Source organism: Balaenoptera physalus, assembly GCF_965194825.1.
Source record: "Balaenoptera physalus genome assembly, chromosome: 1".
Lineage (NCBI taxonomy): Eukaryota > Metazoa > Chordata > Mammalia > Artiodactyla > Balaenopteridae > Balaenoptera > Balaenoptera physalus.
Window position 1 is genome coordinate 38728927 of NC_138882.1, and position 13329 is coordinate 38742255.

General features: G+C 41.4%; 1 protein-coding gene across 28 annotated transcripts in view; it reads right to left on the reverse strand.

Annotated features, from left to right (window-relative positions):
- LOC309647518 (uncharacterized protein) overlaps window positions 1-13329 on the reverse strand; it is an 81938-nt gene that overhangs the window by 29470 nt on the left and 39139 nt on the right. For 23 of the 28 annotated variants that reach the window (XR_014256111.1, XR_014256112.1, XR_014256113.1 and 20 more), the window contains one exon: window positions 6375-12472. The exons of 3 other annotated variants lie outside the window; for them this stretch is intronic. Coding sequence is in view for 2 of the 25 variants with exons in the window: in XM_082434940.1 (XP_082291066.1) it covers window positions 12327-12472 (146 nt within the window). In the remaining 23 variants the exon portion in view is untranslated. 2 more of the 28 variants (XR_014256132.1, XR_014256133.1) reach the window with 1 other exon arrangement.

Consider the following 13329-nt stretch of genomic DNA (forward strand, 5'->3'; position numbering starts at 1 on the left):
GAGAACCCTGACCCATGAAAAGCCTGTTCACTACTAAAGCAGTAGATGGATATTTCATGGAAATTAATTGACTTTTTGCCCTCATTGCTCCCAATGGAACCAAAGTAACTGGAGGAGGAGGTATAAGTGAGTGAGTGAATATGCTGAGTGTGTGAGTGTACGTGTTTATATTTGAGAGGTACTTAAACAAAAGAGAGAGGAATAGGCAGGAGAAGGGTAAGGATATCAATATTTTAAAAAATTTTTTTATTGAAGTATAGTTGATTTACAATGTTGTGTTAATTCCTACTGTACAGCAAAGTGACTCAGTTATACACATATATACATTCTTTTTTAATATTCTTTTCCATTATGGTTTATCCCAGGATACTGAATATAGTTCCCTGTACTATACAGTAGGATCTTGATTTTTATCCATTCTATTCTATTTATAATAGGTTGCATCTACTAACCCCAAACTCCCAACCCGTCCCTCCCCTACTGCCCTCCCCCTTGGCAACCACAAGTCTATTCTCTATGTCTGTGAGTCTGTTTCTGTTTTGTAGGCAATTTCATTTGTGTCATATTTTAGATTCCACATATAAGTGATATCATATGGTATTCTTCTTTCTCTTTCTGACTTATTTCACTTAGTATGATAATCTCTATTTTTTTTTTATTGGAGTATAAGTGCTTTACAATGTTGTGCTAGTTTCTGCTGTACAACGAAGTGTAGTTGCATCCATGTTGCTGCAAATGGCATCATTTCGTTGTTTTGTATGGCTGAGTAATATTCCATTGTATATATGTACCATCTTCTTTATCCATTCATCTGTCAGTGGACACTTAGGTTGCTTCCATGTCTTGGCTATTTTGAATAGTGTTGCTATGAGCACTGGGGTACATGTATCTTTTTGAATTATAGTTTTGTCCAGATATATGCCCAGGAGTGGGATTGCTGGATCATATGGTAATTCTATTTTTAGTTTTCTGAGGAAGGAAATATCAATATTTAAGAAAGCTTTACTTTCTTGAAGTGAAATATAACATATGAAACTGAGGAAATCTCAATGTCCACCTTGACTTTCCATGACCAGAGGAAGAGAAGAGAACCTATGGGTGATTTGAGGGGTGCTGTGAAGACACCTATCATCTTCCTTCTCTGCTGTTCCTTCTTCTTGGAAGACCCGCTGTGAGTCACTCCCTTGGGCTGCAGCACTGGCTGGGCTGGCACATGGAGCAGAGACCAGCCTGGCATTAAGAGCCCCAGGCCATTAAGCTCATGAAGGATTCCTTCAGCACAAATCCAAGTCCTGAGCAGAGTCCAGGAGGGCTCCTCCAAAGCCCAGCTGTGGTCATGCCTTGTATAGCTCAGAAGACTTCAGAGGCTTCCAGGGCCAAATGAATACAGTGCTGGTATCTCTGACTTCACAACATGGCCCTGACTTTCCGTTCTGGCCTTACCTGCTGCTATGTCCCTGCCCATGACCAGCACTCCAACCAAGTCTTCCTAGTTCTGGCTCCCTGAACCTTCTCAATGTTTGCCTGAGTCTGTGCTTTTCCTCGAGCTGTGTCTTCAGGCTGGAATTCTTCTTCCTGCCCCTCAGCCCATCCACAGAGCTTTTCAAACCCAGTCCCATGCTACCTTTATCATGACGTCCTTTCTTGTTCATTTTAATTGCAAAAAGAACAAATTTATCATAAATACTCATTCATATCAGGAAAGTATAAAGTAAAAGATTTCTCCATGCCATACCTCCCACCACCACTACCAAGAACGACAACCTGGCATCTCCCTGGTGCCAGAGATAAGGGTTTGATCGGCTTGGTAGGCATCTAAAGCCCTCGGATACCCCCATTTACGTAAGTGGGTAAGATCTCTCCAACCTCTGAAGTGCCTTAGCAGTTAATATCCCTCTTACGATACTTTATCTTGTTCTGCATTATATTATAGTTGTATGCAGATTTATCTTAATTGACCTCCACACTCACTAAAATGTAACTTATCTGAGGGTCTTCTGTGTTTCCCCTTTGCAGAGCTTAGGACAGTTGGCTCCATATTTGGTTTAGTGTATCAAATCTCTATGAGCACCTGTCCTGGGCCCTATTCAGCTAAGGACCAAAGAGGAAAAAGAAAACACTACCCAGCCTTCAAGAAACCTGCAGCTTAGGTGACCTTTCTCTTCCACCAAATAACAAACAAAACTGTGTGTGGAATTTTTAGATACTAACTACACAGAAGCAATAGATGCTGTGGAGGCAGCACTTTGAGCAAAAAATGGCTTACCAAAAATATTGCGTACTTACAAAGCAATCATCAAATATGAACACATGACACTGAGTTCAAAATGGGGGCATGGAATGAGAAGGAATGTGGGCGGAGGGAGCTTCAGACGGAGGTTCTATAGAGGAGAGTGGGTGAGGGGGTAGTTGGAGCACCTGGGACATTATTTACAATGCATTGAAAGCTGTCAACAGCATTCTTCCAGAGAATTCTGCCTGCAAGGGGAAATAATTTAAAAACGAGGCCTGCCACACTGGAATGGATAAAGCCTTCCAGCTTCTAGTTTATTCCTTCTGACCCTGGAGATGAATTTCTATTTCTGTTGATCTTTCCTGGTCTTCTGTCATTGACAATTATTTATAGTTTCAGTCAGTGTAGCATATATATAGTGAAGAGGCTTTGATGTCAGAAAGACCAAGGTTCAAATGTCAACTCTGAGTTCACTGGGTACCAGAACAACCAAGAGCCCAAATTTCCTCATCTGTAAAATGGGAGTAACAGTACCTAACACATACGGCTGTTATGAGATGAAATTTAATTGCATTTGGGAAATGATTTAGCTCAGTAGGTTAGCACAAAGCAAGTGATCAATGAACAGGATCTATTTTTATTGTTAGGTCCTTTATCTCTAACTAAAGCATAATCATTTTCGAGAGAGTCCATATCCCGGCCCTCCTAGACACTAGCCAGATTCCCACATGCTAAGAGCATTCATTAACTGCCACTGAGGTTCCTGCCTCTGCTTGAAGAATGCTTCTCCCAAAGGAGATGAAAATACACAAGTTCCCACACCAGCTCATCATGGATGGAGCAAAGAAGTGGGAGGGGTGGTCAACAATATCCCACAAAGTTTCAAAGGATGGTTTAAGAGCCAGAAAATGGATGGAAAGAGAGTATCAATACAAGCATGAGTGTGAATGACCAAAGGACCTTTTCTATTAGACTGTGTGGGCGCCTGAAGTGCATTGCCCAAAACTCTCAAGACAGGTTTAAATAGGTAAAGAGAGAGTTTACATTTTGTTCCATAGAAAGAAGATATTTTTGTAAAATATGACGTCTTATGCAAGAGGTCAAAGCCATGGCTTGTATGAAAATATGGCTATGAGGCAATGATCTGAAATCTTTAGAGAAGTAAGCTCAAAATTTTGCACTGATCCTGAGGAAAAGAATATTCCCACCAAAGAAGAGATGAATATGGACGATTTGTTCCAGTTTCCTTGGGACTTATAAATGCATATTTTCATATCAAATCTCACTCTATGTACTATACATAAGATCAAAATTAGGGAAGATGAGATCAATATTGAAGTTCTGTCTGAGATCTCATCTCTTTACTACTGTTCTCATTTCCTTTAGTGGTAGAAATAGAGCTAATCTTTGTCTTTCAAAAAGTTGTTTTGGGGCTTCCCTGGTGGCGCAGTGGTTGAGAATCTGCCTGCCAATGCAGGGGACACGGGTTCGTGCCCCGGTCTGGGAGGATCCCGTGTGCCGCGGAGCGGCTAAGCCCGTGAGCCACAAATACTGAGCCTGCGCGTCTGGAGCCTGTGCTCCGCAACGGGAGAGGCCGCGATAGTGAGAGGCCCGCGCACCGCGATGAAGAGTGGCCCCCGCTTGCCGCAACTACAGGAAGCCCTGGCACAGAAATGAAGACCCAACACAGCCATAAATAAATAAATAAATAATAATTTAAAAAAAAAAAAAAAAAGTTGTTTTGCATTTTTTGATCGAGGAGAATTAAATTGAATTAGATGGCTCTGGAGTGCTTATTAGAACCATTAGATTTGGCATAATGGACATACCTAGAGAAAACATTTACATAAGGAAATCAAAGCTGGACTCATATTTTATCCAGTGTTCTGACCTCTATTTGATTCTGACAAGCAGAATTTAGATGAATATTTCTTAAGATGGTACACGTAACAGTAAAATGTATCCCCTAAGATATTTACATAAATCCACATTTCCTTTTGCTCAAAGGAAAAACTGCCGAGAGAGAGAAAGAGAGAGAGAGAGAGAGAGAGAGAGAGAGAGAGAGAGGTCTTCTCAAATATTTATAGGCATATTTTTCATCTGGGTCCTTATTTGAATTTTACTCTCATTTAGAATACAATTCTGACAACTCCATCATTAATACCAGCTCTGGCAATATTCCATGAAAAAAACACCAATATAACACAAAATCTAGATGTGAAGAGGATTATGATGTCATATTTTAAAAAGGGGAAAGAGAATTAAAATGAGACCTATCTGAAACCATCAGAAATGAAATTCTCCTTGGGATAAAATGGTCTCTTCCAGAAATGCAGCCATTTAAAATAAGATTAAAGTGATATTTTATAAGAACTAAAGCAGAATATAAATGATCTCTCCCTGAGTGAACTCATATTTGCATACAACGGAAGGTAAAAGAAAAAGAGGGCATTTTTAGGCGATCAGACTGAAGCTTCTCCACTTTGCTCAACAATTTCTCAACATACATTCCTACATCAATAACATCAGGGGTCTGTGTTAATGAAGAAAATTCTAGGGCTCCATGACCTCAGAATCAGAATCAGAATGCGTATGGAGGAGAGGGAGAGATTCTGCATTTTAAACTAGCCTCCAGGTGATTCTAAAACCCACTGATTTTGAGAACCTCTGATTTGGAGGGTCTCTGGGGAGTACAGGTAGACCTGGACAGAATTCAAAGCAGGCTTCATATCCTAAGAACCACCAACTCTATTCAGTTGTCCTGAGTTCAAGCCATTTCTATTTCTACCAGTGACCTTAAACTTAATCACTTAATTGACAAGTCAATCTCCCAGTTTTCTCATTTATAAAATGGGATCATTTGTTTCACAGGTTGCCTTGAGCCTTGAGACGTCGATAGTCTTCTATAAAAGTTATTCCTTGTTACCATTATTGTTACTATGTGGCCAATGGTGTGATAATAAATGATGATAACTTTAACTAGCAACATCGCCACTGTTAAGAGAAGGAATATAGAGATCACAAACTAAGTAGCCCAGAAAATAACTAGCTGGTAAAATTCTGTATGATCATCAAATACGTGTCAAGAGTAAATATGAATCAGTCAGTTGGCACACACTGAGATGAAAAGAATATTGATGGGAATGACAAGGTAGAATTAAGTTGGGACAAAGCCAGGATGATACGTGAATGATCAGACCAGGGTGGCTGCCAGGAAGTATGTGGTTTTGTTTCTCAGTGGCATCAGAAGGATGAGGATTGGTGAGTGGAAATATGGACAGGTGACTATCTTTGTAGAAGATCTGGGGACCAAAATCAGAGAGGAAAAAAGAAATTTCCAAACACCTGTGTCTGAGATGAAACACATCAAATGGAGGAAGGTGAGGTGGACATGACAATTAGAAATCAAGCAAAGGAACAATGAAAAATCCTAAGGCTAAATTTTATTTCCAACTCTGAAGCAAACCATCAGAATACCAAAATAGAGGGAATTTTAAAATAGTTCCCTGATCACAAATGATAAATTTAATTACTGAAAACCACAGCCTTGCTCTCCTTGCAGGTTCCCCATGTCTTTGGTAGGGGTAGGAAAGGAAAGGAGGGAAGGAGGGTGCTGTGCTTCTCCTGGAATGGGAACCAGAAACACCAGGACCCAGAGTAGCTTTACTCCAAAAGGGTAGAGCTCTGGCTTCCTTTGCGTCAACCTCTTGGAGTTTAAACTTAAATATCTGAGGGTCTCTCCCCTTGAAGCCCAGATACATTGATGTCCTTCCTGGAAGTTCTGTCCTGTGCCCAGCTTTTACTCATTTTGTTCGCTTGCCTGAGAATGCCCTTCCTTGCCCCTGTCTCTGACCTTTGAAGTCCTAATTAATCCCTAAGTACCAATTCCAAGTGTCAACTCATCCACCGCTCTCCTCTTCATTACATCCATCACTCCCTTCTCTCTGACCTATGTTAGTATTAGGCATCTGCATATGAGTTTACGTTGAGAAAGTTCTTTGAGGTCAAGGACTACATCTGATTCACTATGTGTCTCTCTAGATGCCTTCTTCTGTATAGTAAGGATGCTCAAAACACATTTACAAGATACTCCCCTTGTCCTATACCTTTACTGGACTTTGGGTTGTTGTTCAACCTGAACTGATAGAACATCATTCAACAGACCCAACGTAGGAAGAAAGAGCCATGGGATTCTCTGATCCTTACAGCAGGATCTAAAGAAGGCTGCTTCCATGCCAGCAAGCCAGAGGATCACACTAAAGGGCTGTCTTAACCAGAGACCGTTGTTAGGAGGGATCAACTATTATTGAAGGTTGAGACCCTGGGACCCCTGTCCAGCTTTTCTCTGCTGTCAGACTTACCCTTTCTCATGCAGTTGCATGTGGTCAGGATGGATGTCTCTGCTCAGTATACACTGGTAGGTCTGGCATGTACATGGAATTCTCTCTATTGGTTGCCTGTTGTAGGAACTCCCTACTGACTAACGCCATAACACAGATCAAATCAAGGAGAGTAAAAGATGTCAAGTGTCTGAACATGGCTCCTTTGGACTCTGGGAGGAATTGGTCAGATGTAACTCCAGTTCATATGCTTGTTTTCACCCAGGACTTGGCTTTGAACATCCTAGTGAGTGAGTGAGTCCATACCAATAGGGATTCTCAAGCAGAAAAATTCGATTCCAGCTTCTGTTCTTAGAGAGCTCAAAGACTGTCTGGTGCTGGAGGGGAATTTCAGATCACTCAATCCAACACCTTATTTCAGGAGGAGACAGAAGTCAGAGAAGGGAAGAGACTTCCCCACAGGTACATACTCTGTTACTGGCCAAAGTGAGACTAGAGCTCTGAAGTTTTTCAGCTTCTCCAGCAAGTCCTCCATCTCTAAGGAAAGCAACACTTCATCTTCCCATATAAAGTATCCCAGATCCTCACATCCATCTCTATCAGAGTCCAACTTCCCACTTGGTTTACAAATAGGTCAAGAAAACCCCCTCTGTAAAAATGTAATGTATTCAAGGACAGCTCACTTGAACACGCAGACTTGTCCCGCTGAGGTGCTGGACCTCCACTGCTTCTTTAGCATCCAACCCTCTTCCCTGCATGCCAGCCCACCTCCCACCACCTGGCTGTCATCACGCATCACCTTCTCAGAGAGTGTTTCTCTGGCATCCTTATCCAAATTTTGCCCCAAATACACACATCCACTGATTATATCTTCCTGATTTTTCAATCTCCGTGGAATTTTTGTGACTTGGGATTATGGTATTTATTTAGTTAGTTTTTGTCTTCTCACGCCAGAATGTAAGCCCCATGAGGTTAGGGACCTTCTCTGTCTAGTTCTCTTTGTGTCTCCAAACACCTAGAAGACTGCTTGGTACAGAGTTGGTACTTGGTTATTGCCTATTGTATAAAGGAGTGAATAAATGAACTGAAAAGCAATGGGACCCTGACTGTTACTTATAGATAAACAGAAACAGTCTGCACACAGAGGGAGAGGGGATATGATCTTTTTTATGGACGCTACTGGCCAGTGAAGTCTAGAATGTTAACAGCATGGCCACGTTCTTAGTTAACTACAAATCAAGGGTGGAAAGGTGATAATGTTGGGCCAAACATTTTGACCATGTTGTCTGATTTATTCAAAGAGCTGGTATGGGATTTTAGTCCAGTAAGGATACACCATTGTTGGCACTACACACATGCATACAACGAGTATGTACATACACATATACACTCACTCACACCCTCTTATTACCTCCTGCCTATTAGATACTCTAACAAAGCCCTCAAGCTAAAAATGACGTGATGTCTTTAAGTTTCTCAGGAAAATCACCTATCCATGGAACTCAAGAGAGCAAAGAGGCTGGTCTATTGTGAAAAATAGAGTCCAAAGACAATTATATTTGTCATTTTTTAACTGGAAATATTTGTTTAGTCTGAGAACTAGCAAAGAAATGTTGAAAACGCAGGGACTTTTTGATATCATTTATTTTTTTCATACAGTTCTACCCCCCTTGCCTTGGAGATATATCTGGCATTAAGATGTAAACATCTTCCAAATTAAAAAAGAAAGAAACTTTTTTTTAATAAATAAATGCTCACAATGCAACTTGTTTCTCATTAAGCACTGTATATGTCCAACTATGGTGGAGAATTTAGAAGGAAACGAAATCCAACTCCAGTTTAATTTCCGTTTTCCTGTTTAGCTCCAAGCTCAGTATGTGATCTTATAAGTTGACAGGAGTAACATTGCACCTATTAGCACTCGTCAACGGAAAGTAGATTGTTCAGGTTTCAATAAATGTTTTTTGAATTGGATTTCGGTTGGTGAGAAAATAAATTAAGTCAGAAATTCTTTGAGGCAAATTACATATTGAAATGAACAGTTTGATGCACAACCCCTCCATCACCCCCTGCCAGAAAAAAAGACAGAAAGAAAGGAAAAAAGCAGAAGTCTTGCTTTTCTAGGCTGTGAGAATTTCTTCTGCTGTTTCATCTGTGAACAGTTTACAAGGCAATATCCACAGTTGGATTTTAACAGCCCGTGTTTGATGGGAGCTTGCGTGACATCTGGGGCTATATTTTTGGAGAAATTTCAAAACTAGTGATTTCCAGTTTTTAATCACCAGAGTATTTATTTTCTACCAAAGCATAATTGTCCATTGCTCCACACTTATTTTCTATGGGAGCAGTGCAAAATGAAAATCAAGGTGAATTACTAACTTGATCTTGTATCTCTCAAGGTTCAATGGCTCTTACCTGCTCTAGAGGCTAAAAGCCAAAGTGCTGACCTCACCTAACCGTGCTGGAAAAATTGAACACATGGCCGTTGTCAAGGACAAAACACCCTCAGTCATAAGAACAAAGGGAACAGCAAAGGCTAGTGAAGGAAGAGGCCATGCACCCCAGACAAGTACGCAGCATCCTGCACCTCTGCTCAGACCTGGGTCATGTCTGTGGCCACAGGTGCCACAGGCAGAAGGGTATGCTGTGCAGAAATTATTTTCACCCCTTTCTACTGAGAGAGGAAAACCTCACAGTGGATCAGCCTGCTCCTCTGTAAGGGAATGAGTAAGTGCTTGCTTTTCACTGTGGTTTAATCCAAAAGCCTGGTGTGCTTGAAACTAAGAACAAGAACAGAGGCTGCTCGCCTGCAAACTCGCCAGGGCTTCTACTGCCCAGCATTAGGAGATTTGGGGTTTGGTTGTTTGGTTGTGATTGTTGATTTCTTTTCCTATGCTTTGGATGAAGCTCCTGAAACTCAAGAGGGATGAATTGGGAGACTGGGATTAACATATATACAATAATATGTACAAAATAGATAACTAATGAGAACCTGCTGTATAGCACAGGGAACTCTACTTCACTGTACAGTAGAAACTAACACAACATTGTAAAACAACTGTACCCCAATTAAGAAAAAAAAGAGAGAGATAGCAACCACTAGACCTGTATCTAAGAAGGTAAATGATTTGCCCAGGGTCACACTGTTAGCTCGTGACAGAGCTTTACAAGACTCCTTTACATAAACCAAAGCAGGTGAGGTGGGGTGGAACAAAGAAGAGGGTAAAGTGAGGGTCTTTAATTTATAAGAGCTGCATGACATGGAGGGGCTTTGAGGAAAATTGATGGATGGTGTTTTCAGTGCCCGCCCTCCCCCCCCCACAACTCCCTCTTTCTGGCTTCACTTTTCACCAAGCCCTCCTTTACTCTGAGTTCCGTCTGGGCAAGTCCTGAGCTCCTGGAATGCATCTCTGCCTTCCTTATCTGGGAGCTAATCACTAAATAGCAGGTGGCAAAGATTCTGCTTTTCATCTCTTTTGCTCTCTCCCCTTCTCTCTTTTACTCATTTCCTCAGGGCTGTGAAACTCTAAATCTGAAGCAGGAAACCTCCCTGATTTGTTCACACCTGGAATACCACCCTCTCTTTGTTTGGAGAGGAAGGAGCAGGGAGAATCAAGAGAAGAAGCCCATTGTCTAGAGAAAGAGAGATGTCAGCAATTAAATATTAATATACACACTCAATGAGGCAGGGACACATTCACATATTTTAAATCAAGCATTCTTTCTTTCAATTCCTATATTTCCCCACTCATCTCCACTCCCAACCAATGTCTTATAAGACAAATTTACCGTGTGTCACTTCAGTTATCAACACTTCACACAAATAGGTTGACAGAGGAAACAGGCAAAGTACCTTTGCAAGTCTGTTTGGGGTTGAAATACAAACTACACAGCCTAGAGGCTCCCAGAGATTAACTTACTTTTTGCTCCTACAAATGTTAGAAACTAGCTTTTGAGGGAAGCTGTCATCAACCTCCCCTTTGCCGTGGGTGTTAGGAAGTCCCAGCCTTCTTTAAGTTGTGCATTCTGTCCTCTTCGTAGACTTTCCATTCGGCCTTTGGAATATCAACTGGTGCAGGCTCCCACCTTTAGTTATCATGTGTCTCTAAACTCAGAGACTGGTATTTGTGGTCTGCTGAACACCAAGCTCCCTCAGGGGAAAATGGAAGAAAATATTGGATCCAAGGGTGGAAATTTAATTCCGTGATTTCCAATCTGTGGGCCCAGGGAGCCTACAGGGACACCATCTTTGTGTGAATCAGTACCTATAGTTGTACATGAATCATACTATTTAGTCAACTATTCTGATACTTCTAATGTACTCATTTATTCATTCTACAAATATACATAAGGTGCCTACTTTGTGCCAGGAACTGTGCTAGGTGCCGAGTATACAATAGATAGTGAACAATGCAAATCAACTATGGCCTTGTGGGGTTTCCAGGCCAGTGGTGAAGACAGTGAGTTACAGAAACACAGAAGGAAAGCAATAACTCAGATTTGGGATAGTATATAGATAAGGTGGTGATTGATAGCATTCAAATCCCCTTTAAGGTGATAGCCTCTATTATTAATATTTGCTCTCCCAGTGCATTCCTAAAGTGTAAGTATCTTTATCTGCAGGTCTATAATTTTTTTGAGATTAAAATGTGCTCTCCATACTAAAATAGGTTGGACACCACTGACCTAAATCAGCCCCAAGAGACGTCTTTTCAATCCCACATGAATGAATTAAATAGCAAGAAGTGATATTTCACCAATATTCTAGCAAATCTCAGGTGGATCATTCTTCCTTAAGTCTGAATTTGCATTGTTTCACTGAAAGTTAAACTCAGACTCTCTGTACCCCATCATCCAGGAATACCACCTCTCTGGGAAACCCTGGAGAAATCAAGAAAGAACATACCCATTTGGTCATAGATTCCTCCTCCCCAGTGGGCAGAGAGCAGCCCCACCTATGCCCTGACTTGGGTGAGGTCGGAAGAAAGTCTTGTGGTTGATTTTGGTATGCTGGGGAATTGTAGGCCTGGAGCCGTGGGACGTGACTTGCTGCTCTATTAGACACGCTAGATAACCTCCTGAAACAAGGAAATAAAGCAAAGATTAGATGGGAGGATTTTCTTGTCAAGAATTATGAATGCAAAAATAACCCAGAAAATATAGCTGGATTTGAACAGGGACCAGGCAAGATAATGGACAGGAAGACCTGTTAAACGTGAGGTCCCATTTAAATCAAAATGAGCCACCAACTCTCAGCTCCCAATGGGGCTTCTGTATGCATATTCAAGGGTAGAAATATTCTAGGGACATTATTACTGTATTAGACAATGTGGTGGGCACTGAACCTACAAATAAAATATGGTCCTTCAAGTGGCTATTTTTAAGCAAAGAAAAGGTAAAGAGCAATGCTCATTTAAAAGATAATTAAACAGTAGTTTAGGCTTTGTGACAATGGGCAGAACACCAGCATGGGGGGCAGCACCAGGTTTAGAGTCAAGAGACTGGATTTTATCCTGGTTCTATGTCAAATTTGAGTCTTACCTTTGGCAAGTCACTTCCCTCTTATCCTCAACTCAGTTTTCTGACCTATAAAAGGACAAAGGTTACTTCCAGCTCCTAGTGCTATGATTCCAGGCCCCACATCAGAAAGCACTTCTTTTTTTTTAATTTATTTTTTATTGAAGTATAGTTGAATTACAATGTTGCATTCATTACAGAAAGGACTTCTAACAAAGGTCCCTTAACTTATTTGGTCATGTTATCCTTCCTATAGAATTTGTCACAGCAGGACAGAAAATCCATCTATTTGTTGCAGTAGGCCTGGGTTGTAGGATAAGATATTTCCTGACAGACTCCAGAAGTATCCACAGGTCCTCTCCAAGGGACCCCACAAGAAGACCTATTAAAGGAAGGAGATCAAAAAGCCAAATGGTGAGGAAAATTTGGGGGACCACCTGTCGGAAACAGATCCACTTATTTAGTAGGTGGAAACATAAATGCATGTATCATACACTTCCCCAACACCCCACTCCCACCAAAAAAAGAAAGAACACAGCAAAATCGTTGGTACTGTTAGACTGCACCTATCTTCAGCCCTGGTCTTTCACTGAGGTAATTTCTTCATCTGCTGTCAACTTGACATGTTGGTGTAGGTAACTGTTGCTTCATTCTGACTCATCACAATGTGCTTTGTGGCAGTGAACCCAGCAGCCATTTTTCCCTGGTGATCTCTGGCCTCCTTCTTCCAAATTGCTGTCGGGCAGCCATGGAGCAATGGAGCTGAATTGACTTTCCCTCGGTTAGTCAACGGCCTTTGCCCAGCTCCCTCCTGATCCTCTTTAAGCCCTCCTGAGAAGTCACAATGTAGAAGTTCCGGTAAAAACTCCCACATTCTGCTAGTTCAGTAACAGAATTTTGAAGAGTAAAGACTGGGCATCCCAAGCCCCTGTGAAGTGTCACATATGTCACACCCTCCAAAATCAGCTACTTGAGGAGATCAAGCAGAGTGGGATGAGGGCTTGCATTTTGAAGTCAGATAAACCAGTCAGATCAACCCCAGGGCAACACTGAACTGCTCATAGTTCCACATATCTTGCTATTTTTAATTCCACACGTTGACTGTGCGACCTACTCTTTCTGAAATGCCCTGCCCCACCCCACATATTTTCTTCTAACTGCTGCTTATCCTTAACCTTCAGCTGAAACATCACCTTCTCCAGGAAGTCTTCCCTGACCCTCCCAAGCTGCATTAGATGT